Here is a 26,268-nt window from a genome sequence, read left to right as displayed (position 1 = left end):
TCCCTCAAGCCTTATCCTTATCTGGATCTATTATTTAATAATTTGGCTATTGAGCATGTTGAAGAGACTAAACTGCTGGGTGTCACCTTAGATAGCAAGCTATCATGGACGTGACCCGCCAAACTGCGCTTCTTATCACCCGCCTGCTTAACCAGGAAGCCAGCTGCACCAGTGTGTCAGAGCCTGCAGGTCCCCGGACCACCCCAAGGAGTCGCTAGAGCCCCCCCGGCCAAACCCTCCCCTAACCCGGACGACTTTGGGTCAATTGTGCGCCACCCTATGGGACTCCCGATCACGGCTGGTTGTGATACAGCCCAGGATCGAACCCAGGTCTGTAGTGATGCCTCTAGCACTGCGATGCAATGCCCTAGACCGCTGCGCCACTCGGGAGGCCCTAGGAAAGTATCTTTCATAATTATTTTCTAAAAACGAAAGGTTAAATTACTACACACCTTTATCGGGTTAGGGTTCCCACACGCACCATATTTCCATGTCACAGCGCTTGTTTACGGAAAACAGACGTTAGACAAAGTCTACTACCTATGCTGATTAGCTATATGTGTCTCTGAACACCTGTGTGTAAATGGAAGACGGACGCAACAAACGTGTTGTCACTGAAAAATACTGTTGGCTGCAACTGTGTTAAAACAGCATAAAACAGTATACAGTAAGTGTATATTTTGCATTTGTCAAACTGTCAAATTATTTTGATGTGATATGAAAGTAGAGGGCTTAATATATCTAGAACCGCATCACCATTGAGAATCGATTCACGTTTAGATGGAGTATATGGCTGTTTTGGCTGCCAGAGCCAATTTGCCTATAAACAGAACGTGTAAGGTCCTTGGACTATAAGGAGTAACGTAAGCTCCTTTAGTCCATCATTGGCCTAGTCGTTCAAGAGCAATAAAGAATAGAGAAAGGAGAGGGTGAGAGGAGAGTCTGTGGAGATGCCAGCGGAGAATTGCACAAGAAGGGAACAGTGAAGTCAGAAAGATATATAGACTAAATTAGAAGTTAAGCTAATTAATATAGGCCTATTAATGCATAATTAGTATGATAGCCTATATATACTGCTCAAAAAAATAAAGGGAACACTTAAACAACACAATGTAACTCCAAGTCAATCACACTTCTGTGAAATCAAACTGTCCACTTAGGAAACAACACTGATTGACAATAAATTTCACATGCTGTTGTGCAAATGGTATAGACAACAGGTGGAAATTATAGGCAATTAGCAAGACACCCCCAATAAAGGAGTGGTTCTGCAGGTGGTGACCACAGACCACTTCTTAGTTCCTATGCTTCCTGGCTGATGTTTGGTCACTTTTGAATGCTGGCAGTGCTTTCACTCTAGTGGTAGCATGAGAAGTGGCTCAGGTAGTGCAGGTAGTGCAGCTCATCCAGGATGGCACAACAATGCGAGCTGTGGCAAGAACGTTTGCTGTGTCTGTCAGCGTAGTGTCCAGAGCATGGAGGCGCTACCAGGAGACAGGCCAGTACATCAGGAGACGTGGAGGAGGCCGTAGGAGGGCAACAACTCAGCAGCAGGACCGCTACCTCCGCATTTGTGCAAGGAGGAGCAGGAGGAGCACTGCCAGAGCCCTGCAAAATGATCTCCAGCAGGCCACAAATGTGCATGTGTCTGCTCAAACGGTCAGAAACAGACTCCATGAGGGTGGTATGAGGGCCCGACGTCCACAGGTGGGGGTTGTGCTTACAGCCCAACACCGTGCAGGACGTTTGGCATTTACCAGAGAACACCAAGATTGGCAAATTTGCCACTGGTGCCCTGTGCTCTTCACAGATGAAAGCAGGTTCACACTGAGCACGTGACAGACGTGACAGAGTCTGGAGATGCCATGGAGAACGTTCTGCTGCCTGCAACATCCTCCAGCATGACCGGTTTGGTGGTGGGTCAGTCATGGTGTGGGGTGGCATTTCTTTGGGGGGCCGCACAGCCCTCCATGTGCTCGCCAGAGGTAGCCTGACTGCCATTAGGTACCGAGATGAGATCCTCAGACACCTTGTGAGACCATATGCTGGTGCGGTTGGCCCTGGGTTCCTCCTAATGCAAGACAATGCTAGACCTCATGTGGCTGGAGTGTGTCAGCAGTTCCTGCAAGAGGAAGGCATTGATGCTATGGACTGGCCCGCCCGTTCCCCAGACCTGAATCCAATTGAGCACATCTGGGACATCATGTTTCGCTCCATCCACCAACGCCACGTTGCACCACAGACTGTCCAGGAGTTGGCGGATGCTTTAGTCCAGGTCTGGGAGGAGATCCCTCAGGAGACCATCCGCCACCTCATCAGGAGCCTGCCCAGGCGTTGTAGGGAGGTCATACAGGCACGTGGAGGCCACACACACTACTGAGCCTCATTTTGACTTGTTTTAAGGACATTACATCAAAGTTGGATCAGCCTGTAGTGTGGTTTTCCACTTTAATTTGGAGTGTGACTCCAAATCCAGACCTCCATGGGTTGATAAATTGGATTTCCATTGATTATTTTTGTGTGATTTTGTTGTCAGCACATTCAACTATGTAAAGAAAAAAGTATTTAATAAGATTATTTCATTCATTCAGATCTAGGATGTGTTATTTTAGTGTTCCCTTTATTTTTTTGAGCAGTGTATTTGGCTTTGATAAACTACCACAAGGAATTTAGGCAACCACCTGTGATATGCAAGACAGACAAAAAAACATTTGAACATATCAATAAGTGGTTACACAGACTTAGATATTGTATAAGTCTACACTCATTCAGATTTAAATGTGGTGTCAATTGAAGCACCAATTGCTTCACAAAAACTAGGATATGGACAGGTTGCATGTTGTTTCTATTTATCTTATGGTTGTCAATTTCGTCTTCATAGACAATTATTGTATAAATGTCTCTCTCCCAATCCCCTTCAAACTTGCCTTGTCAATTGAGATGAGCTGATAGCTTAGATTGATGTGTCCTTTTGATGGGTGTGTGTGTGAGTTCGCTAATTCTCTCTATGTCCATTCAAAAATGTAGGTATGTCATGATGATCAGCATATACAGTACCAGTCAAATGTTTGGACAAACTTACTCATTCAAGGGTTTTTCTTTATTTCAATATTTTCTACACTGTAGAATAATAGTGAAGACATCAACACTATGATATAACACATATGGAATCATGTAGTAACCAAAAAAGTGTTAAACAAATGAAAATATATTTTGGATTTGAGGTTCTTCAAAGTAGCCACCCTTTGCCTTGATGGCAGCTTTGCACACTCTTGGCATTCTCTTAACCAGCTTCAACTGGAATGCTTTTCCAACAGTCTTGAAGGTGTTCCCACATATGCTAAGCACTTGTTGGCTGATTTTCCTTCACTCTGTGGTCCAACTCATCCCAAACCATCTCAATTGCGTTGAGGTCAGGTTTTTGTGGAGGCCAGGTCATCTGATGCAGCTCTCCATCACTCTCCTTCTTGGTCAAATAGCCCTTACACAGCCTGGAAGTATGGGGTCATTGTCCTGTTGAAAAACAAATGATAGTCCCACTATGGATGGCGTATCGCTGCAGAATGCTGTGGTAGCCATGCTGGTTAAGTGTTCCTTGAATTCTAAATAAATCACTGACAGTGTCTCCAGCAAAGCACCCCCACACCATCACACCTCCTCCTCCATGCTTCACGGTGATAATCCATTCACGTACTCTGAGTCTCACAAAGAGACAGCGGTTGGAACCAAAAATCTAAATTTCGGACTCATCAGACCAAAGGACAGATTTCCACCGGTCTAATGTCCATTGCTCGTGTTTCTTGGCCCAAGCAAGTCTCTTCTTATTATTGGTGTCCTTTAGTAGTGGTTTCTTTGTAGCAATTTGACCATGAAGGCCTGATGCACGCAGTCTCCTCTGAACAGTTGATGTCTCTTTGCTTATTTGAGCTGTTCTTGCCATACTATGGACGTGGTATTTTACCAAATAGGGCTATCTTCTGTATACCAACCCTACCTTGTCACAACACAACTGATTGGCTCAAATGCATTAAGAAGGAAAGAAATTCCACCAATTTACTTTTAACAAGGCACACCTGTTAATTGAAATTCATTCCAGGTGACTACCTCATGAAGCTGGTTGAGAGAATGCCAAGAGTGTGCAAAGCAGTCATCAAGGCCAAGGGTGGCTACTTTGAAGAATCTCAAATATAAAATATATTTTGATTTGTTGAACACTTTTTTGGTTACTACATGATTCCATATGTGTTATTTCATAGTTTTGATGTCTTAACTATTATTCAACTTCTGACTGGTACTGTATGTGTGAGGACTGATGACAGGTGCCAGTTTTGTATTTCCTCTCTTATTAAATGGGAGGAAGTGAAGCAAACGCTCCTGTCATAATTTAATAATCTTGTAATATTTTTTGTAACCTCCATTATTTCTCTCCATTAGCCTCTCTAACCACTTTAAACAACATATTGTAATGAAAATAGTAGGGAGAGTGAGCTCGCCCGCCGAAGTGGTGGGTGGACCCTCAACTTTCTATCCCATAGCCCAGCATGGCATCAACTGTGCCACAAAACCAAGCTTAAGTGTCAGAGTCGATATCCGCGCTTAGAAACACAGGATTGCTACACTATTGCCAAGGCAGTTACTGTTGTCTTAATCATTATTAAGTTAATTAAACAAAAGTGGAGGGTAATATAATTTTTTTCAAGTATAAGGTGAGGGTCAGGTGAAAATATTTTTTGATGTTGGGCAGGGAGGTAAAAAAAATCATGACAACTCGAGTTGGACCCCTCCTCCCCCCTAATCATTTTTGAATGGTCCCTAACTCGACCAGATAGTCAGACCCTTTGACTTTTTCCACATTTAGTTACGTTACAGCCTTATTCTAAAATGTATTAAATACATTTAAATCCTCATCAATCTACACACAATACCCCATAATTATAAAGTGAAACAGGTTTTAAAAATGTATGCACATTTATGAAATATAAAAAAATAATGGACCTTATTTAAATTAGTATTCAGACCCTTTGCTATGAGACTCGATATTGAGCTCAGGTTCATCCTGTTTCCATTGATCATCCTTGAGATGTTTTTACAACTTGTTTGGAGTCTACCTGTGGTAAATTCAATTGTTTGGACATGATTTGGAAAGGCACACACCTGTCTATATAAGGTCCCACAGTTGACAGTGAATGTCAGAGCAAAAATCAAGCCATAAGGTCAAAGGAATTGTCCGTAGAGCCCAGAGACAGGATTGTGTCGAGGCTCAGATCTGGGGAAGGGTACCAAAACATTTATGCAGCATTGAAGGTCCCCAAGAACACAGTGGCCTCCATCATTCTTAAAGGCACAGTCAACTTAGTGTATGTAAACTTCTGAACTGCTGGAATTGTGATACAGTGAATTATAAGTGAAATAATCTGTCTGTAAACAATTGTTGGAAAAATGTTGTGTGTCATGCACAAAGTAGATGTCCTAACCGACTTGCCAAAACTATAGTTTGTTAACAAGACATTTGTGGAGTGGTTGAAAAACAAGTTTTAATGACTCCAAACTAAGTGTATGTAAACTTCCGACTTCAACTGTAAATGGCTCTGCCTGTAACAAGAAAGGACAATTTAGGTATTTTGGTATTTGGTATTTTATTAGGATCCCCATTAGCTGTTGCAAAAGCAGCAGCTATTCTTACTGGGGTCCACACAAAACATGACATAATACAGAACATTAATAGACAAGAGCAGCTCAAGGACAGAACTACATCAATAAAAAATCAACTTAAAAAAGGCATACGTAGCCTACATATCAATACCGGTCATTTGGTTCGACATTTGAATTAGTGCAGTGGTCACATCACCAGGACTACAATGTGTTGATATCCCACAGAAGCCTATTGCGGGATTGGGTTCTGGCCTCATAATGTATACGTTTTGACACTTGTATCTGTTATTGTCACTCGGGTGGTTGGATAGAGATGATTCAATCGATAACATGCAAACTCTCCTCTGTCAAACCATAGGAAGTTGTTAAATCAACAAAGCGGCGATGTTTCAGGTGATAACGGTGCGATTAATGTCATTGACCACTGGACTCCATGTCTGACAGTTCATGGGCGATAACCTCATGGGCTATTTTTAATGTGTGATCGTATTGCTTTTGATCTTGCTGATTATCCTGACAAGTTAAAGTGACTAGGTGTTTTGAATAAAAGTTATTTAAATAAAAAGATGTATTATTACTATAATAATAATACCAAAAATAATATAACCAGTATTTTGTCATTTTTTTCTAAACAGATTGCGTTGCTTAGGAAACTCTGCATTTGCTGCTCTGTTGCTAGGAAGGCAGTTGCAGCTCTCTATCTCTCCTCTCATCCCTCACCATGCCTATTTAATGTGTCTCATATCTCATCCACTGTCTGGGTGAATTTTACTGTTTTTTTACCCCTCATTTGCAATTGTAGAGTACACACACACACACACACACACACACACACACACACACGCACACACACGCACACACACGCACACACGCACACACAGAGCTTCTTGGGAGCCATGGTGTGAAGGAAGGATAAAATGAGGGAGATTGTGAGATTTACTGCCAATTGAAAGTTCAATAGGTGCCTTTCATTCCCCCCTAATCCCAGCTCTTATGGCAGATAAACGTTAGCAAATGTGTATGCCACACTAGTCACACTGTCTATGTGCCTATATATACTGCTCAAAAAAATAAAGGGAACACTTAAACAACACATCCTAGATCTGAATGAAAGAAATAATCTTATTAAATACTTTTTTCTTTACATAGTTGAATGTGCTGACAACAAAATCACACAAAAATAATCAATGGAAATCCAATTTATCAACCCATGGAGGTCTGGATTTGGAGTCACATTCAACATTAAAGTGGAAAACCACACTACAGGCTGATCCAACTTTGATGTAATGTACTTAAAACAAGTCAGAATGAGGCTCAGTAGTGTGTGTGGCCTCCACGTGCCTGTATGACCTCCCTACAACGCCTGGGCATGCTCCTGATGAGGTGCCGGATGGTATCCTGAGGGATCTCCTCCCAGACCTGGACTAAAGCATCCGCCAACTCCTGGACAGTCTGTGGTGCAACGTGGCGTTGGTGGATGGAGCGAGACATGATGTCCCAGATGTGCTCAATTGGATTCAGGTCTGGGGAACGGGCGGGCCAGTCCATAGCATCAATGCCTTCCTCTTGCAGGAACTGCTGACACACTCCAGCCACATGAGGTCTAGCATTGTCTTGCATTAGGAGGAACCCAGGACCAACCGCACCAGCATATGGTCTCACAAGGGGTCTGAGGATCTCATCTCGGTACCTAATGGCAGTCAGGCAACCTCTGGCGAGCACATAGAGGGCTGTGCGGCCCCCTAAAGAAATGCCACCCCACACCATGACTGACCCACCGCCAAACCGGTCATGCTGGAGGATGTTGCAGGCAGCAATTCTCCACGGCGTCTCCAGACTCTGTCACGTCTGTCACATGTGCTCAGTGTGAACCTGCTTCATCTGTGAAGAGCACAGGGCGCCAGTGGCGAATTTGCCAATCTTGGTGTTCTCTGGCAAATGCCAAACGTCCTGCACGGTGTTGGGCTGTAAGCCCAACCCCCACCTGTGGACGTCGGGCCCTTATACCACCCTCATGGAGTCTGTTTCTGACCGTTTGAGCAGACACATGCACATTTGTGGCCTGTTGGAGGTCATGGCAGTGCTTCTCCTGCTCCTCCTTGCACAAAGGCGGAGGTAGCGGTCCTGCTGCTGGGTTGTTGCCCTCCTACGGCCTCCTCCACATCTCCTGATGTACTGGCCTGTCTCCTGGTAGCGCCTCCATGCTCTGGACACTACGTTGACAGACACAGCAAACCTTCTTGCCACAGCTCGCATTGATGTGCCATCCTGGATGAGCTGCACTACCTGAGCCACTTGTGTGGGTTGTAGACTCCGTCTCATGCTACCACTAGAGTGAAAGCACCGCCAGCATTCAAAAGTGACCAAAACATCAGCCAGGAAGCATAGGAACTGAGAAGTTGTCTGTGGACCCACCTGCAGAACCACTCCTTTATTGGGGGTGTCTTGCTAATTGCCTATAATTTCCACCTGTTGTCTATTCCATTTGCACAACAGCATGTGAAATTTATTGTCAATCAGTGTTGCTTCCTAAGTGGACAGTTTGATTTCACAGAAGTGTGATTGACTTGGAGTTACATTGTGTTGTTTAAGTGTTCCCTTTATTTTTTTGAGCAGTGTATATATATGCAATATATATACACAATATATATAAACGCAATATATATATACACTACCGTTCAAAAGTTTGGGTTCACTTAGAAATGTCCTTGTTTTTGAAAGAAAAGCACAGTTTTTGTCCATTAAAATCACATCAAATTGATCAGAAACACAGTGTAGACATTGTTAATATTGTAAATGACTATTGTAGCTGGAAACGGCTGGAAACACCAGACTTAACGGCAACAGTGAAGAGGCGACTCTGGGATGCTGGCCTTCTTGGCAGAGTTGCAAAGAAAAAGCCCTATCTCAGACTGGCCAATAAAAAGAAAAGATTAAGATGGGCAAAATAACATAGACACTGGACAGAGAAACTCTGCCTAGGCCAGCATCTCGGAGTCGCCTCTTCACTGTTGAAGTTGAGACTGGTGTTTTGTGGGTACTATTTAATGAAGCTGCCAGTTGAGGACTAGACACTCTAATGTACTTGTCCTCTTGCTCAGTTGTGCACCTGGGCCTCCCACTCCTCTTTCTATTCTGGTTAGAGCCAGTTTGGGCTGTTCTGTGAAGGGAGTAGTACACAGCGTTGTACGAGATCTTCAGTTTATTGGCAATTTCTCGCATGGAATAGCCTTCATTTCTCAGAACAAGTATAGACTGACGAGTTTCAGAAGAAAGTTATTTGTGTCTGTCTCTTTGCTTGACATCATGGGAAAATCAAAAGAAATCAGCCAAGACCTCAGAAAGAAAAATTGTAGACGTCCACAAGTCTAGTTCATCCTTGGGAGCAATTTCCAAACGCCTGAAGGTACCACATTCATCTGTACAAACAATAGTACACAAGTATAAACACGATGGGACCACGCAGCCGTCATACCGCTCAGGAAGGAGACATGTTCTGTCTCCTAGAGATGAATGTACTTTGGTGCGAAAAGTGCAAATCAATCCCTGAACAACAGCAAAGGTCCTTGTGAAGATGCTGGAGAAAACAGGTACAAAAGTATCTATATCCACAGTAAAACGAGTCCTGTATTGACATAACCTGAAGGCCACTCAGCAAGGAAGAAGCCACTGCTCCAAAACCGCCATAAAAAAGCCAGACTAGGGTTTGCAACTGCACATGGGGACAAAGATCGTACTTTTTGGAGAAATGTCCTCTGGTCTGATGAAACAAAAATAGAACTGTTGGCCATAATGACCATCGAAATGCTAGGAGGAAAAATGGAGATGCTTGCAAGCCAAAGAACACCATCCCAACCGTGAAGCACGGGGGTGGCAGCATCATGTTGTGGGGGTGCTTTGCTGCAGGAGGGTCTGGTGCACTTCACAAAATAGATGGCAACATGAGGAAGGAAAATTATGTGGATATATTGAAGCAACATCTCAAGTCATCAGTCAGGAAGTTAAAGCTCCTCTTGCCGCTCACATCCCGTTAGAGGGATCAACAGCCAGTGAAAAAATCAGAGCGTCATATTCAAAACCAAATCTAATAATTTCTATTATAGGACTAAACATAGGACTATTTTACACCATTTTATAGATACACTTCTCCTGAATCGAACCACGTTGTCCGATTTCAAAAAGACTTTACAGCGAAAGCAAAATATTAGATTATGTTAGGAGAGTACATCGACAAAAACAACCACACAGCCATTTTCCAAGCAACTAGCATGCATCACAAATACCCAAAACACAGCTAAATGCAGCACTAACCTTTGACGATCTTCATCAGATGACACTCCTAGGACATCATGTTACACAATACATGCATTTTTTGTTCGATAAAGTTCATATTTATATATAAAAACAGCATTTTACATCGGCGCGTGACGTTCAGAAAATATTTACCCTCAAATACTGCCGGTGAATCAGCGCCACAATTTACAAAAATACTTGTCATAAACATTGATACAAAATTAAACTGTCATTCAAGGAATTATTGATGAACATCTCCTTTATGCAAACGCTATGAAAGATTTCAAAAAAGCTTCACGAGGAAAGCACTCTTTGCAATAATCTGAGTACTGAGCTCAGAAAAATACACTAGGCTATACAGATAGCCGCCATCTTGGAGTCATCTAAAATCATACATTGCATTAGAAATATTCCCTTACCTTTGATGATCTTCATCAGAAGGCACTTCCAGAAATCCCAGGTCCACAACAACTGTTGTTTTGTTCGATAAAGTCCATAATTTATGTCCAAATAACTCCTTGTTGTTCGTGCGTCCAGTAAGCTACTCCAAGTGTAGAAAGCACGCGGACGATGTTGCGACGAAAAGTTAAAAAAAGTTGTATTTACGTTTGTTCAAACATGTCAAACGTTGTAAAACATCAATCTTTAGGGCCTTCAGAACGTGAAGATTCAGTAATATTTCAACCGGACAGTTCCTGTGTCTTGAAAAAGGTTTTGGAACGGGAGGATCCATCCTCATGAACGCGCGCCAAGAAGTGATGTCACCCCCTGCCTCAACAACTTCCCCTCCTTGTCATTCGGTCTCTGTTCATCGTAGACGCTTCAAACAACTTTGTAAAGACTGTCGACATCTAGTGGAAGCCGTAGGAAGTGCACAATTATTACTACCTCACTGTGTATTCAATAGGAAACGACTTGAAGAGAGCCCATGCATCCAGATTTCCACTTCCTGGTAGGATTTCTCAAGGTTTTTGCTTGCCATATGAGTTCTGTTATACTCACAGACACCATTCAAACGGTTTTAGAAACTTCAGAGTGTTTTCTATCCAAATCTACGAATTATATGCATATCCTAGCTTCTGAGTTTGAGTAGGAGGAAGTTTAATATGGGCACATATTTTTTCCGAAATTGTCAATACTGCCCCCTATCCTTAAGGAGCTGTAAGATATATTATTAATTAAAGCTTGGTCGCAAATGGGTCTTCCAAATGAACAATGACCCCAAGCATACTTCCAAAGTTGTGGCAAAATTACTTAAGGACAACAAAGTCACGGTATTGGAGTGGCCATCACAAAGCCCTGACATCAATCCCATAGAAAATTTGTGGGCAGAACTGAAAAAGTGTGTGCTAGCAAGGAGGCCTACAAACCTGACTCAGTTACACCAGCTCTGTCAGGAGGAATGGGCCAACATTCACCCAACTTATTGTGGGAAGGATGTGGAAAGCTATCTGAAAAGTTTGACCAAAGTTAAACAATTTAAAGGCAATGCTACCAAATACTAATTGAGTGTATGTAAACTTCTGACCAACTGGGAATGTGGTGAAAGAAATAAAAGCTGAAATAAATTATTCTCTCTACTATTATTCTGACATTTCACATTCTTAAAATAAAGTGGTGATCCTAACTGACCTAAGACAGGGAATTTTTACTAGGATTAAATGTCAGGAATTTAAATGTAAATGTATTAGTTTAAATGTATTTGGCTAACTGTATGTATGTGTATATATATATATATATATATATATATATATATATATATATATATATATATATATATATATATATATATATATATATATATGCACATAGACAGTATGACTAGTGTGGCATACTAATTTGCTAAAGTTTATCTTGTAGAGAACTAGGAATAGATATAGCCCTTGGTTCACTCCAGACTTTACTTGCACTTGACCAGCACAAATACATCCTGTGGTGTACTGCATTAGCATCGAATAGCCCCCGTGATATTAAACTTTTCAGGGAAGTTAGGAACCAATATACACAGTCAGTTAGGGAAGCAAAGACTAGCTTTTTCAAACAGAAATTTGCATCCTGTAGCACAAATTCCAAAAAGTTTTGGGACACTGTGAAGTCCATGGAGAATAAGAGCACCTCCTCCCAGCTGCCCGCTACAATGAGGCTAGGAAACTCTGTCACCACCGATAAATCCACGATTATCGAGAATTTCAATAAGCATTTTTCTACGGCTGGCCATGCTTTCCACCTGGCTACCCCTACCCCGGCCAACAGCTCTGCACCCCCCTCGGCAACTTGCCCAATAGATTAGATGTGGTCTATCACAGTGCCATCCGTTTTATCACCAAAGCCCCATATACTACCCACCACTGCGACCTGTATGCTCTCGTTGGCTGGCCCTCGCTTCATATTCGTTGCCAAACCCACTGGCTCCAGGTCATCTACAAGTCTTTGCTAGGTAAAGCCCCACCTTTTCTCAGCTCACTGGTCACCATAGCAACACCCACCCGTAGCACGTGCTACAGCAGGTATATTTTACTGGTAATTTCCAAAGCCAATTCCTCCTTTGGCTGCCTTTCCTTCCAGTACTCTGCTGCCAATGACTAGAACAAATTGCAAAAATCACTGAAGCTGGAGACTTATATCTCCCTCACTAACTTTAAGCATCAGCTGTCAGAGCAGCTTACCGATCACTGCACCTGTACACAGCCCATCTGTAAATAGCCCACCCAACTACCTCATCCGCATATTGTTATTTATTTTGCTCTTTTGCACCCCACTATCTCTACTTGCACATCATCACCTGCACATTTATCACTCCAGTGTTAATGCTAAATTGTAGTTATTTTGCCACTATGGCCTATTTATTGCCTTACCTCCCTAATCGTACTACATTTGCACACGCTGTATATAGATTTTTCTATTGTGTTATTGACTGAACGTTTGTTTATCCCATGTGTAACTCTGTGTTGTTGTTTTTGTCGCATTGCTTTGCTTTATCTTGGCCAGGTCGCAGTTGTAAATGAGAACTTGTTCTCAACTGGCCTATCTGGTTAAATAATGGTGATTTTTTTTATTTTTATAAAGATAATACATCTGCCATAAGAGCTGGGATTAGGGTGGAATGAAAGGCACTAGACACTTATCTCACAATCTCCCTCATTTTATCCTTATATATAGTATATAGATAGACTGAATGGTTCCAGCAGCAGATGTGGCAGGTAAAGGGTCTATAGCAGTACTGCTGGTAGCCTGGTAGCCCTACTGTGGCGTTGATGGGGCTGTATTGCTTGGACCACGTCATTGCTGCTGGTAGATGTTTTTTTTTTCTGGAAGTTATAGAGGTGAAGAGATGTCTGAGAATTGAATAGCCTGATTGAATGTGGCTGTGACTGACGTGGTGGCATTCTGTTTTTGGAGTATGAGTGCACAGGTTGGAGTTATCACCTTTGTTCCCAATCGCATTTGGAGTCAGGCTGAGGAAAGAGTATCCAACAAAAATCTATTTTATAAAAACTATATCAACGCCCCATCCGTTATTTTAAACCACGACAATCAAAATGAAAGAAACATAATTACCTGAATATCTTTCCCTCCCTGTCTGTTTCGCTCATCACGTTGCTTGGGCGCATCTGTCGCTTTGGATTACATGAATGAAAAATGTCATGCAATCGCATGCGGGCTGCGCCCCTCTCTGTGTCATCCACCGCCACCCCACGCCACTGAGTGAGAGGACACCCACCTCTCGACTTGCGTGAAAGGGTCAATCACTCACGCATGGCCTCCTGTCATCGTGCCCGCGCACTGCCATGATGGTCACACTCTCTCTTTTCTCTCATCCGTTGCGCGCACTCCTCGCCTAGGACTATTTTAACTGCCTGCCACCCTCCGTTCCGTTTCTCTCCCCCTCCTCCGCGCCAAGCCACGCTTTCGTCATCATTTATTTAGTCGGTAATGCTGCTTCTATCCGACGTCACGCTTCGACTTAGTCGCCAGCTCTGGCCCCCGCTTGTCGCTCCCCCGAGTGGTTTTTGGCGGCAGAGGATAGGAGAGGAGCGGCGGCGGCTTTTCTGGAGATGCGGGCGCCGGACTGCCACTGCCAGCGTTGTCGCGCACTTCATTTGAGCTAAAAGGGGCCGAGGCAAGGAGCCCCTCCATCGGGGGCTGCCCAGAGTAGCTTACCGCGATGAACCTGCACTCGGTGCGGGCGGCTGTGGCCATGATGCGGATGATGGGCTGTAATAACGGGCGCTTTGCGCGGCATTTTCTCCACAGCGACTGCGTGGTCGACGAGAAGACGGTGGTCTTGACCAAGAAGGAGAATGAAGGCTTCGGCTTCGTGCTGCGAGGGGCCAAAGGTAAGAGGCTACCCTGGTGTCTCCCACCTTCTCCTTATCCCTTTCTCATGGTCACTGTATATGTAGGCACTGCACATTTAAATAAGATAATATAGCAGCCTATGTATTTGAGCTATGTCTCTATATGATAAAACGTTAATGAGATTAAAATGGTTTTGCCCACCTGATGTAACCACAGGAACCCCTCCACTCTGTATGGCGGTCACCTATAGCCTAGTGTATAATGTAAACAACTCTGTCTGTCTGTCTGTCTGTCTGTCTGTCTGTCTGTCTGTCTGGCTGTCTGTGTATGTGACCAATAAAATGTGATTTGATTTAAAGCGCAAGGAAGAGGGGGTAGAGAGAGGTGACGCTCTAGCAGGGGCCGTTCTGTGTGTGTAGGCTACTTTGAGTGTGAGTGAGTGACATGGGAACAGGGAGGAGGGAGGGGGAGACAGCAACCAACTAAGCCGTGTGCTGTAGTAAACTAATTGCTGCCATAGCTAAGTTATTTATCATCCAATATGATTCTGAGTACCTGTCTTGACTGCATTAAACTGGGTGAATCTACTTAAGCTTGCTAGCTAGCTAGTCTAATTGAGGCTTCAAGCACTTTCTCATTTTACACAGTTACAAACAACAACAACTCCATTCAGAATATAAAGTAGTAGCCTACCTGTTGGCTCTTGGTAATTGTAACCTATTCTTCTCCTTTAACTTTTAATTCCATCACTTTAATTGCATCTTCCATTGATTAATATCTCATAACTTATGGCCCACATGGAGGCTCTATGACTGTAGCCTATTGCCGCGTTGATGACTTATGATTGGCCAACAGTTGCTACATGCGCCACTCTGGTGAAAATCAAAGAGCAGAAGGATAAATTATACAAAATGTCTCTCTCTCTACTGCAGCAGTCACATTCAGATCTATATGGGTCCTTCCTGACAAGTCTGTCAAAATTACACATACCCGAGACCCGTGACAATCATATCAGATCCTACCAGACCCTTGACATTATTTAGAATTCTGGATCTCGGGTGTTCGGGTACAGGTGGATCTGTGAAGACCTCTAATCTAGAGCACACACTCGCAAATGCACATAATTGCAAATGCACACACACACACACACACACACACACACACACACACACACACACACACACACACACACACACACACACATCAATATCAGCCTGCGTTTAGGACATGTTGTCAGGACATTAGTGCGATTGTCCACACATAATTTGATATTCCACCCCTCATGTGATGCTGTCTAAAAATAGCCCGCTGAGCGGCTGTTTTGGTTTCTATGACGATTACAGCCATGTCATAATCCACACTGTCAAATGCTGCGAGGTGGCATATTCTCATTGGTCTGCACTGTCGAGAGGTACATTTTATTTTTTAGAGACATGGATAGAGGAAGAAAGTGACAGAGAGAGGAAGAGAGAGAGGAGAGTAATTTAGCATAAAAAAAACAACAAGCCGAATGTACTAGAGTTGTTCTGACACTGCCATCACCCAAGGGAACTGAGCCAGCCCTCTTTATCCTCTGGCACTGTGCACTTCACACACTCTGATGCTCACAAACACACACACACAGACACACAATGCACCCACTCTCACATAAAATCACAAATGAATGCTTGCGCATACACGCAGGGTGATGATAGGGAGATGGGGAGAGAAAATAGACAGGAGTATAGGAGATGGGAGAAAGAGATCTTACTGGCCCCTACCACCAGAGCAAACCTTGTGTCTAGACACACACACACACACTGCCATGCATAGACATTAGGACAGCAGTAATCTAATCTGGCTGTAATGATGACAGCACAGTGTCTGCAGCCTTCCACCTTATTGAATTGGCAATGACCTTTGTGGGTTTATTGGTGATGAATGGATTCTCTCTGCTTGTCTCTGGTGAACATTAAGATGTTTGTTTTGTTTGTTTGTATGTTTGTCTGCCGACCACAAAGCCAATGCTAAACCCTGTCATTTTGTCTCCCCATCCACCCTAAAAATGTCATGTAAATAAAGGTGTGTGTGTGTGTGTGTGGATCTGGAATGGGGCTAGATCTCCATAGGCTCAGGGTTGAGGAAGGGAGTGGTGTCCAGGATAAGGTGACCCACTTACCTTCTCTTTCTCGCTTTCTCTCCCATAGCGGACACGCCCATCGAGGAGTTTACTCCCACCCCTGCCTTCCCAGCCCTCCAATACCTGGAGTCGGTGGATGAGGGAGGAGTGGCCTGGCAGGCGGGGCTTAGGACCGGGGACTTCCTCATCGAGGTAAGTGTGTGTGTGTGCGCATGCATGCATGTGTGTTCATGTATGCGCTTTTATGTGAGAGTGTGTGTGTGTGTGTGTGTGTGTGTGTGTGTGTGTGTGTGTCATACTACTCTTCACTTCCTGTCTCAAACAGAGTTCTTTCTTCCTGCTGCTAGAAGCAATGAGATTAGTTGTAGAGATCCTTTTTGGGATGAGTGAGAGCTGATTGGTGATATTTGTTGGCACTTGATCTTAGGTCCCTCTTTATTTTTCAGACCGCTATTTACCTGGCATTTACTTACAAAGAACACGATGGTATGATAAGTATGCAATAATAATGTTATAATTAAATGTTGTTTCTTTAGGATTAATTACAACAAGCCCAACTTTGCAGCTTTTGATACCAGGTAGTTACCACTTGTCCTGTTTCTGCTCAATTCTTTGAGTTTTGGAGTGCTTTTGGATCAGATCAGTGATTCCCAAACTCTGGGTCAGGATCCACCACTAAGTCAAGGGTAGTTCCATGTCTGGTGGCAGATGAAGATGTGATTGTGTCCAGTAGCATTGGTTTGATTATTTGTGGTGAAAAGCTACATCCAGGTAGTGATAGCCAGCTTAGGCTATCATCACACAATAACATTCCTGAGACCCGAAGTACTGTTTTTGTGGGTACTTTTTGTGTTCTGTTTTTGTGGGATAGTGGTTATGATGGTGCTGTTTGATAATTGTTATGAACATGGTTGTGAATCCCCGTTGGGCTGCATGCACTCTGTATGTGTGTGTAACGAGTGCAAACAGTGCAACTGTAATCAGTGCAGTGCTGTGGTTGGGGTTTGTCTTGGCTCTTGCTAAATGGAGCAGCAAATGATGAGAGAAAACTGCATCTATTTGCAACTCTCCCTCGCTCTCTGCCTCCATCTCTAGCTTTCTCTCCTCTCTCTCCCTCACTCCTCTCTCATGAGCTGTTACACACACTGCCCCCTCTCTTTCCCCTCATCTCTCTATTACAGCATCTTAAAACACAGATTACCCACTAGGCAAAAACTGGTTGAATCAACATTATTTCCACATCATTTCAAAAAATCAATGTAAGGATGTTGTGATTAGATTTGCAAAAAGTCATCAATGTTAGGGCATTTCATATTTTTTTTAACCTAAATCCAATGACATGGTGATATTTTATTATTATAATTTTTTATAACTGGTTGACCAGGCTGTGAAAGTCGGCGATGAGGGCCAGGTCCAGGATGTCCTTAGCAAGGACCCAGCACCTCTCCTCCGGGCCATAACCCTCCCAGTCAACCAGGTACTGGAAACCCCTGCCCCGACGTTGAACCCTCAGGAGACGTCTCACCGTGTACGCCGGATGGCCATCGATGAGACGGGAGGTGGGGTGGGCCTGGAAACAGGAGACAAAGGACAGTGAGACAAGGCTTAATCCTGGACACATGAAAAGTGGGATGTATACTAAGGGTATGGGGCAACAGAAGACGAACAGCAGTGGGACTAAGGACTTTAGAGATGGGGAAAGGACCAATAAAACGGGGGGAAAGTTTACAGGACTCCACCCGGAGGGGCAGGTGCCGCGTAGACAGCCATACCCTCTGCCCGAGATGATAGTTGGGAGCCGGAGTCCAGTGGCAGTCAGCTTGTCGACGATACCTGGAGGTGGCCTTGAGAAGAGCAGACCGGGCTCTCTTCCAGGTACATCGACGGTGGTGGATGAACATCTGGACCGAGGGTATGTTGACCTCTTCTTCTTGCTCTGGGAAGAGCGGGGGCAGATATCCCATGGAACACTCAAAGGGCAAAAGCCCAGTGGCTGGGCAGGGAAAAGTGTTCCGGCGTACTCCACCCACACAAGTTGCCGGCTCCAGGTGGTGGGGTTGGTTGAGACAAGGCACCTAAGCTCAGTCTCCAGGTTTTGATTGGCTCGCTCCGCCTGGCCGTTGGACTGGGGATGAAACCTGGAGGACAGGCTGGCCGATGACCCAATGAGGCTGCAGAACGCCTTCCAGAATCTGGATGAGAATTGAGGACCAGCATCAGAGACAATGTCAACAAGGAGTCCATGGATTCAGAAGACGTGCTGCACCATGAGCTGGGCCATCTCCTTGGCTGAAGGTAACTTGGGGAGAGAGATGAAATGGGCGACTTTAGAGAAACTATCCACTACTGTCAGGATAGTGGTGTTGCCATCAGACGGAGGAAGCCCAGTGACAAAATCCAGGGATATATGGGACCAGGGGCGATGAGGAACAGGCAGTGTGCTGAAGGAGGCCAGCCGGAGCCTGCTGCAGAGTCTTATTCTGAGCACACAGCGTTCATGTGGTGACGAAGGCTGAGATGTCAGAAACCATAGTGGGCCACCAGAAGCGTTGTCAGAGGAAGGCCAGAGTTTGACAGGAGCCGGGATGGTGAGCTTGGAGGAATGAGCCCATTCCAGGACCTATGCTCGGGCCGAATCAGGGACAAACATTCGTACTCCTCCATGACCTTGGTCTCAGGGCCAGACGGAATATAGCCACCCACGAGGCAGTGTTGTGCCCGGGAGCAGATTAATAGCGCAATCGTAGGGACGATGCGGAGAGAGAGAGGGAGGTGGTGCGAGCCTTGCTGAACACCTCCAGGAGGTCCTGGGATTCCGTGGGAACAGCGGAGAAATCCGAGGTTTTACCAGAGCCTGCAGGAGGATATCCCAGGACAGGCTGAGCCGCCTTCAGGCAATGTGAGTGGCAGAACGGGCTCCAAACCAGGATAGAACCAGTGGTCCAGTCAATAACGGGATTGTGTCTCTGGAGTCATGAAAATCCCAAAACAACAGGAACATTGGGAGATTCAATGAGAAGAAGCTGTATGGACTCACTGTGATTGCCCGACACACAGGTTAATGGGCACCGTACTGACCCTGCCTATGGTGTTTCCGTCCAGTGCTCTGGAGCCATAGGAAGGGAGAGGGGTTGTGTGGAGATACCAAGCTCTGATACCAGAGTAGCGTCCATTAAACGCTCATCAGCTCCAGAGTCAATGAGCCCTCGGAGAGATTTAGACCGGTCACCCCACAGCAGGATAACATGGAAGAGAGAATGAGTAATGTGAGTTAGAAAACTCCCATTATGACCCTCCATGGTACTCTTACCTAGCTGATGAGTCTGGTCTTTTACTGGACAGACGGATTTGTAATGCCCTCTAGCACCACAATACAGGCAATTGTTGGAGTTAAGCCTCTGTCGTCGTTCCTGAGGTGACAATCTAGCTCTACCCCATTGGGTAAGCACTGTAGAAAATGAGTCGCTCATTCCCGATGATTCCCAAGGGGACTCAGGTGACTTCGTATCCTGTCAATGTCAAAGGTTAAAGGTGGCAGATTTACTGCAGGCTGCTGGTGACATGAAATACACACAGTTCACCAGGGCCGAGTTCACCAAGCTGCTTTTGGAGATGAGGGATCTCCTCCCCTCTCTTCTCCTCCCCTCTCCTCTGTTAAACTGTCTGTAATGGCGAGACCCCTTGCTGTTAGAACACTGTTTATGTCTGACCTCTTGTTCCTCAGACACTGCAGTTTTTGGCAAATGACTGTGCCCTTAGTTGATGGGCTGGACTGCATCCAAAATGGAACCCTATTACCTTTTATAGTGCACTAACTTTTACCAGGGTCTTGAACAGGATGCGCAATATTCCAAAACACACTTTTTATCCCCAAAATGATTTGGCAGTTAATGCCAAAAGCATATTTTTCATTGAACTTCCATTTCTTTCCAAGAGGCTGAATGTCTCTTGCCTATTCAGTCTATAAAGACTACGGCTTAGGAACCAGTGGCTTACTAATTTTAAGTGGAGTGTATGGCCCAAAGTATGGAGTGATTTCAGTGCCAACGGAAATTGTATTTCATTTCCATAATTTAGAAGTTGTATTATATTGAATTTTAATTTTATATTTTTTTATTTGTAATACACAAATGAAATCATTGAATTCATAAACTGAACTTGTATTTAATGATTTGAAACTAATTTCAATGAATATTGCATTCTGTTTTTTACATTTCTTGAATATTCAAATTCAATATTTACATATTTATTTTCAATATGGTAGCTATTGCATTCAATGTCTGTGAATCGAGTTTACAAACTATAATTTCAAGTTTATCAAAGTTTAAAATATTCAAGTTCTCAGATGCATTCAGATTCCGTTTTCAATTTCAGTTCTCCAAATTCTGATTCAAAACCAGAGACAACATCCTGGTACTTTGCCAGCCAGGAACGGAGGAGAACAAATAGAAGCAAATGCTCTCTGTGGTAAAATAACATTTTAAGGAGAGAAATTGTTGAAATAGGCAGGGTTTATGAATTTGTGGTTGTGGTAACTACTGAAATCGCTAAAATACAAGTTTAGTATTTTGGGTATACTGTACTGTAAGTGACTGCCACAGCAGTTTGAGGACCATAGTTATCTACAGGGGTGCTGACTAAGTAAGATTGTGGTGGTTAGCCCAGATCAAGACTGTTAGCAGATTGCTACAGTACATAGTAATTTCTCAAATGTAGCAGCTCCCCCCTCTCACTTTCTCGCTCTCTCTTCCTCTCTAACTCTCCTACAGCAGTTCAAGGAGATCTCTGGCATCTGTGGTGGCTAATTTCTGCATTACCAAATGAGGAGAGTTACAAACTTCACACACAAGTCAGAGTTATACTTAAAACTACATCTTTAATAATTAAGATTATTTTCCAAAAGCACTTGACCTTCAATGAACCATTGAAAAGTGATTACACAAAAGTACAAAGATCTTTTATACCCAAGACCCACCCCTCTCAACGTACATGACGAACAACAGATCTTAGGAACAGTTCACAAAGGTTAAGTTTTGTATGAAAGATATCTATAAAACATAGCAGACAGCAACTGCTGTATCAACAGTGTTCATTGTATAGACCAGTATCTGGTCCTCCTACCCCAAACTGGAACCGTCTCTCCCTGGTACGGTATAGAACAGAACCATTAGCTCATCCAATGGCATAAATCAATTGACAACTCAAGATACTCCCATCTCAAGTAAACCCCCTCTTGACTCCACTCCTGGACAAGCTCACTGAGGGGAGTGACTTGCACACAGACATTGTGGAGACAAATAATTGGTTCCCCATTAATCACGCCATCCCTTCACATGGTTTAACAATACATTCACATATGACAAGTATCTCACATAAGCATATTATGCAAATAAAACATCTTAATTATCTATGTTACCCAACTAATTCTGATTCATCCACCACATTCCCCTCTCAAGGGACACAGAATCAGAACAGTAACGTTACAGGAGAACCAGTGTCTAAACACAGGCTTCATCACAACAGAAAAGACAGTCATCTCTCTGTGTCCCCTCTCAACTTAAATGAAAATCACAAGATTTAAGAACATTCATTCACATAGAAAATACATATATTCTACATAAAACAATAAGTTAATGCATGGGGTTCCTCCACATGACCAGCTTCCACAACACTAACTCAGCCTCATTCAAACCCCCAACACATTTTCTAAACACTCTAGCAATTTGTCTGGGAAGGTTATGATAACATTCACCTGCACGAACCCATGAAGAAAAACAAAAAATGCATACAGTTTATGAGATTCAAAGCTATATTTTCCATAGACAGTGAAAAGCACATAATTCATGCATAATGCAGTGCATGCAATAATGGAGTTTAATAAAATAATCTTTAGTTATCTATCACACTCCAATGGATCAGCATAGTATGTTGGACATGACTATTTCCATCCCAGAAACTAAAATTAGCATATCTTGTTGTACAAATCCAGGTAGTGACTCCTAGTTAAAATAAAATGTATCCCCTTGGTGCCTAATGAACATGACCCAAGACAAGCATCATGATTCCACTATTTATAAGGCAATGCCTATAGATCAAATAGATTAGAATCATTTACACTCTCCAGATCAGAGTTCACCCATGGCAGTCACCATGGCATGCTTATAATTGCGTAAACATCCTTAGTTCATAACAACAATCAAAACAATCAATCCCTAATACATTAATTTCTTCACTCATATAGATATTAACATACTCAAATCAATCCTTCAGTTTTAAAAATCATTCAATTTCCAAATAAAATCATAATTAGAACCCAGTTAATTATCCAACCAAAATTTTAGAATGACAGTACCAATTTGAATCACTGAGCAATATCACTTAAAGTAAAAAACTACATTTAACAAACATCAACATTAGCAGAATGTACATTTATATTAACATCCAGTATAATGATCCCATAATTCTACTATTAACTTTTTTATCACAATTATTATACAGATCAGTATCTCAATGCATTCTTAATCTAAATTACTATAATTTTAAGTGGTGTAGACCTCTACAATCAACCTCATACCCCAAAAGTCTAAACAGTTTTGGGCACAGTTGACCAACCCCTCCTCCAGGCACTGATTCTTATGGCATCCTTTTCGTTCTTCTTCAGATAGCTTTACAGTTCGAAGTGAATGTCCCATTATAATGTCCCAATTTCAATGTTTCACCTTAGACGCCCATTATGTCTTGTCCATTCGTCAACCAGTATACCAGCAACATAAGAGAAGTTTAGAACAGCACCTTTCCCCATGCTCACTCCACGTGCACTCCTCTCACAAACATGAGAGAAAAGCAGTTGATAGCTTAGATCGGATACTGTACACCGGTTGCTGGCTCGGCCATTTTTCTCGGTAGAAATGGTACGGACAGGGCCATATTCAACGCCTGTCACGTCCTGACCAGTAAGAGGGGTTATTTGTTATTGTAATTTGGTCAGGACGTGGCAGGGGGTGTTTGTTTTATGTGTTTCGGTTTTTTTTTGGTTAATGTTCTATGTTAGTATATTTCTATGTTCGTTCTAGTTTTTCTATTTCTATGTTTAGTTTATTGGGTTGCCCTTCAATTGGAGGCAGCTGTTCCTCATTGCCTCTAATTGAAGATCCTATTTAATAGGGGTGTTTTTTCCATTGGTTTTTGTGGGTAGTTGTTCCATGTATAGCGTGTTGCCTTACAGGACTGTCCTTCGTCAATTGTTTGTTATTTTGTTAAGTGTTCACGTTTCCTTCTAAATAAAAGAAGATGAGTATACACATTCCCGCTGCGTTTTGGTCCACTCAATCCGACGAACGTTACAACGCCTTTGTCACTCTTCTTCAGCCAGTGAGAGGGGATTTGAGGTACACACACTGTTCGGTCCAATTATCTCTTCCATGCATTAAGATACTGTCTGATGTCACTTTTCATGATAACCTCGATAGAACAGATCAGAACAACAGTTCAGTTCATTAACTACATGATAAATTACTTTTACCAATTATTCTTAATACAAATGTCTAAACATATTTCAAAGAGAATAACACATTCTTATTGAAACTATTCTTTCAAAATTGGCTTATACTTCCCATCACAATTTCAACTTCATCGCCGAGCCAAAAGATCAGGAAGTTAGACCTATAACCTATCTGGAATAGAACAGAACAAACAACACAACAATACACTCCTTCACATATCACTCAAGGTGTGTAAACTTCAATCCAAAACGTCAAAGAACTGTATCCTCCCCCATTTTGAACACATAACTCTCCATGAGAGTAATGTATAAAAAAAAAACACTACTACTGGTCAAAAGATAAAACAAAATTTCAAATAACATAATCAAATGAAAATCACAACTCTGAAAACCTCCACAAAGAACAATTATTGTACCCATTTAGTCATAGGAAAATAGACTTAAAGCAGCCTACCCTTAGTTAAAGGCAATGCCCTCTATCACATAGGTCCAAATTACAAATATGTCTAAGAACTTTAAACTCCATCATAATTATCAATTTCACGAATTACCTTGAAATCAGTATAACAAATGACCTAAAATTCATTATCCAAATGGCTTTCCAATGAGGGTGATCAGGCCACAAGGAAAAGTCATGATACGGGTCATAGGTCATACAAACCCTTCACGGAAATGTTTCTTACTATTTTAGACAAATTAAAGAAAATAGTCAAACAGTTCCTTAATGTTGTATCTCAGGTTTCCAGAACATTTTTTTATCAAAAGAATACACATGTTTAATTAAAACTCAGAAAATAAAAACTTCAAAAAATTCCATGTGTGCATACCCCTTTAAGATATCTTAGCACTAAGTGAAATGGAAAACTTACTAAACCCAAAGGAAATTAGAAAAATAAATCAAACATACTATTTTAAAAACACCAACAAATAGTAATAACAAATGTGTTGTGTGTGGGTATTTGCAAACCTTAAGGTAAAAACAAACAAAAGGGGGGAACAAAATGGCGCCCTAGAGAGAACACGGTGTTTCAGCGAGCTCACGCGGTATTCGTAAATTTATATTCTTACATTAATCTCCTAGCTTGAAAAAGCGGTAGAATTGGCTAAATAAGTTACCCTACAATGAGTCTTGGCGACTATTTCTCAAAAATCTCCGACAACATGCCCAACAGAGCTACTAAGAAGTCGACCAAAACCGCCATCCCTGTAGATGTGCAGGAGGAGCTAGCTAACGTTAGCGAATCTAACAACATTGCGGATCCAGGCACAATGGACCTGGTGATTCAAAGGATGACGGATAACATTACTAAAGTGATCGATGTTAAGATAAGAACGGTCCTGGAAGCAATAGCAGGCTATTCAGCTGAACTACAGAGGGTTGTCAAACGTGTTGATGAGGCGGAAGGAAGAATTGCTACTGTGGAAACTTCAACTACATCCATGGACACTAAGATAAAAGCACTTGAGAAACAGGTGCGCGAAATGGCGGAACACATTGACGACTTGGATAATCGAGGACGCAGATGCAATATCCGTGTTGTGGGACTCCCGGAAAATTCTGAAGGGACGCATTCAGTAACATTTTTGGAGGAATGGATCCCTGGCTACCTACAAATGGACACTAAGGCTGGTCGTGTGAAGCTAGACAGAGCACATCGCTCTCATGCACCGATACCCGGTCCCAATCAGCGCCCACGACCAGTGGTTATAAAGTTCCACAACTTTACCGACAAGCAGCGCGTCTCATTCTTCAATGATTATTCCACAGCGGTTGTAAGAAGGCGCAAAGTGTTTGATGAGGTGAAGGCTCGACTCAAGAGAATGAAGATCGACTACGCACTGCTGTACCCGGCCACATTGAAGATTATGGTCAACGGATCGCCTAAAAAAAACTCTACACACCTGAAGAGGCTGCTGCGTTTATTGACTCTCTCGGGTAAATAACCTTAAGCTGCACCTCCGCAGCATTGGATAACGTCTTATTTTATTTTGAATCTGATCATGAAACAGTGGTGTAAGTACTCATGTGCTCCTGTTCAGTAATATTCGTATCGTTATTATTTTTCTTGCTAAAGTAACTGCCGCCGTAGCTCAGACTGAGATATGTGTGAACCTATAGTGGTGCCCAGGCTTGGTTTTAGGTGGAAGAGCCTCAATCTTCTTCTATTGATTTTAATTTCCACATATATAAAGGATGAGGCTATTGAGTGGCAATGCGGACTTAAGAGTCTACATTGGAAAGTTGAAATCCCCTGCATGTTAGCTAGTGGGAAAACCCCCTTTTGGATCTTTACATGTTTAATTTTTGGGTTTAGTATAGTTCGAGTTCAGGGTTCATATCGTTTGTTTACGCTCAGTGAGATAGAGGAGAGTTCAACACATGGAAAAAGGTACCACCCCATTT

At 42.9% G+C, this 26,268-nt stretch overlaps 1 protein-coding gene across 1 annotated transcript in view; it reads left to right on the top strand.

The window, feature by feature from the left end:
* LOC106587060 (SH3 and multiple ankyrin repeat domains protein 2) overlaps window positions 1-26,268 on the top strand; it is a 189,437-nt gene that overhangs the window by 76,639 nt on the left and 86,530 nt on the right. The window contains exons 13-14 of the mRNA XM_082969923.1: window positions 14,200-14,282; window positions 16,431-16,555. Coding sequence (XP_082826049.1) covers window positions 14,200-14,282; window positions 16,431-16,555 — 208 coding nt within the window. The remainder of the gene's footprint in view (window positions 1-14,199; window positions 14,283-16,430; window positions 16,556-26,268) is intronic.

This window comes from Salmo salar, chromosome 26 (genome assembly GCF_965601325.2).
Source record: "Salmo salar chromosome 26, fSalSal1, whole genome shotgun sequence".
Lineage (NCBI taxonomy): Eukaryota > Metazoa > Chordata > Actinopteri > Salmoniformes > Salmonidae > Salmo > Salmo salar.
The sequence above is the reverse complement of the archived record's forward strand: the minus strand, read 5'-3'. Positions and strand labels throughout refer to the sequence as shown.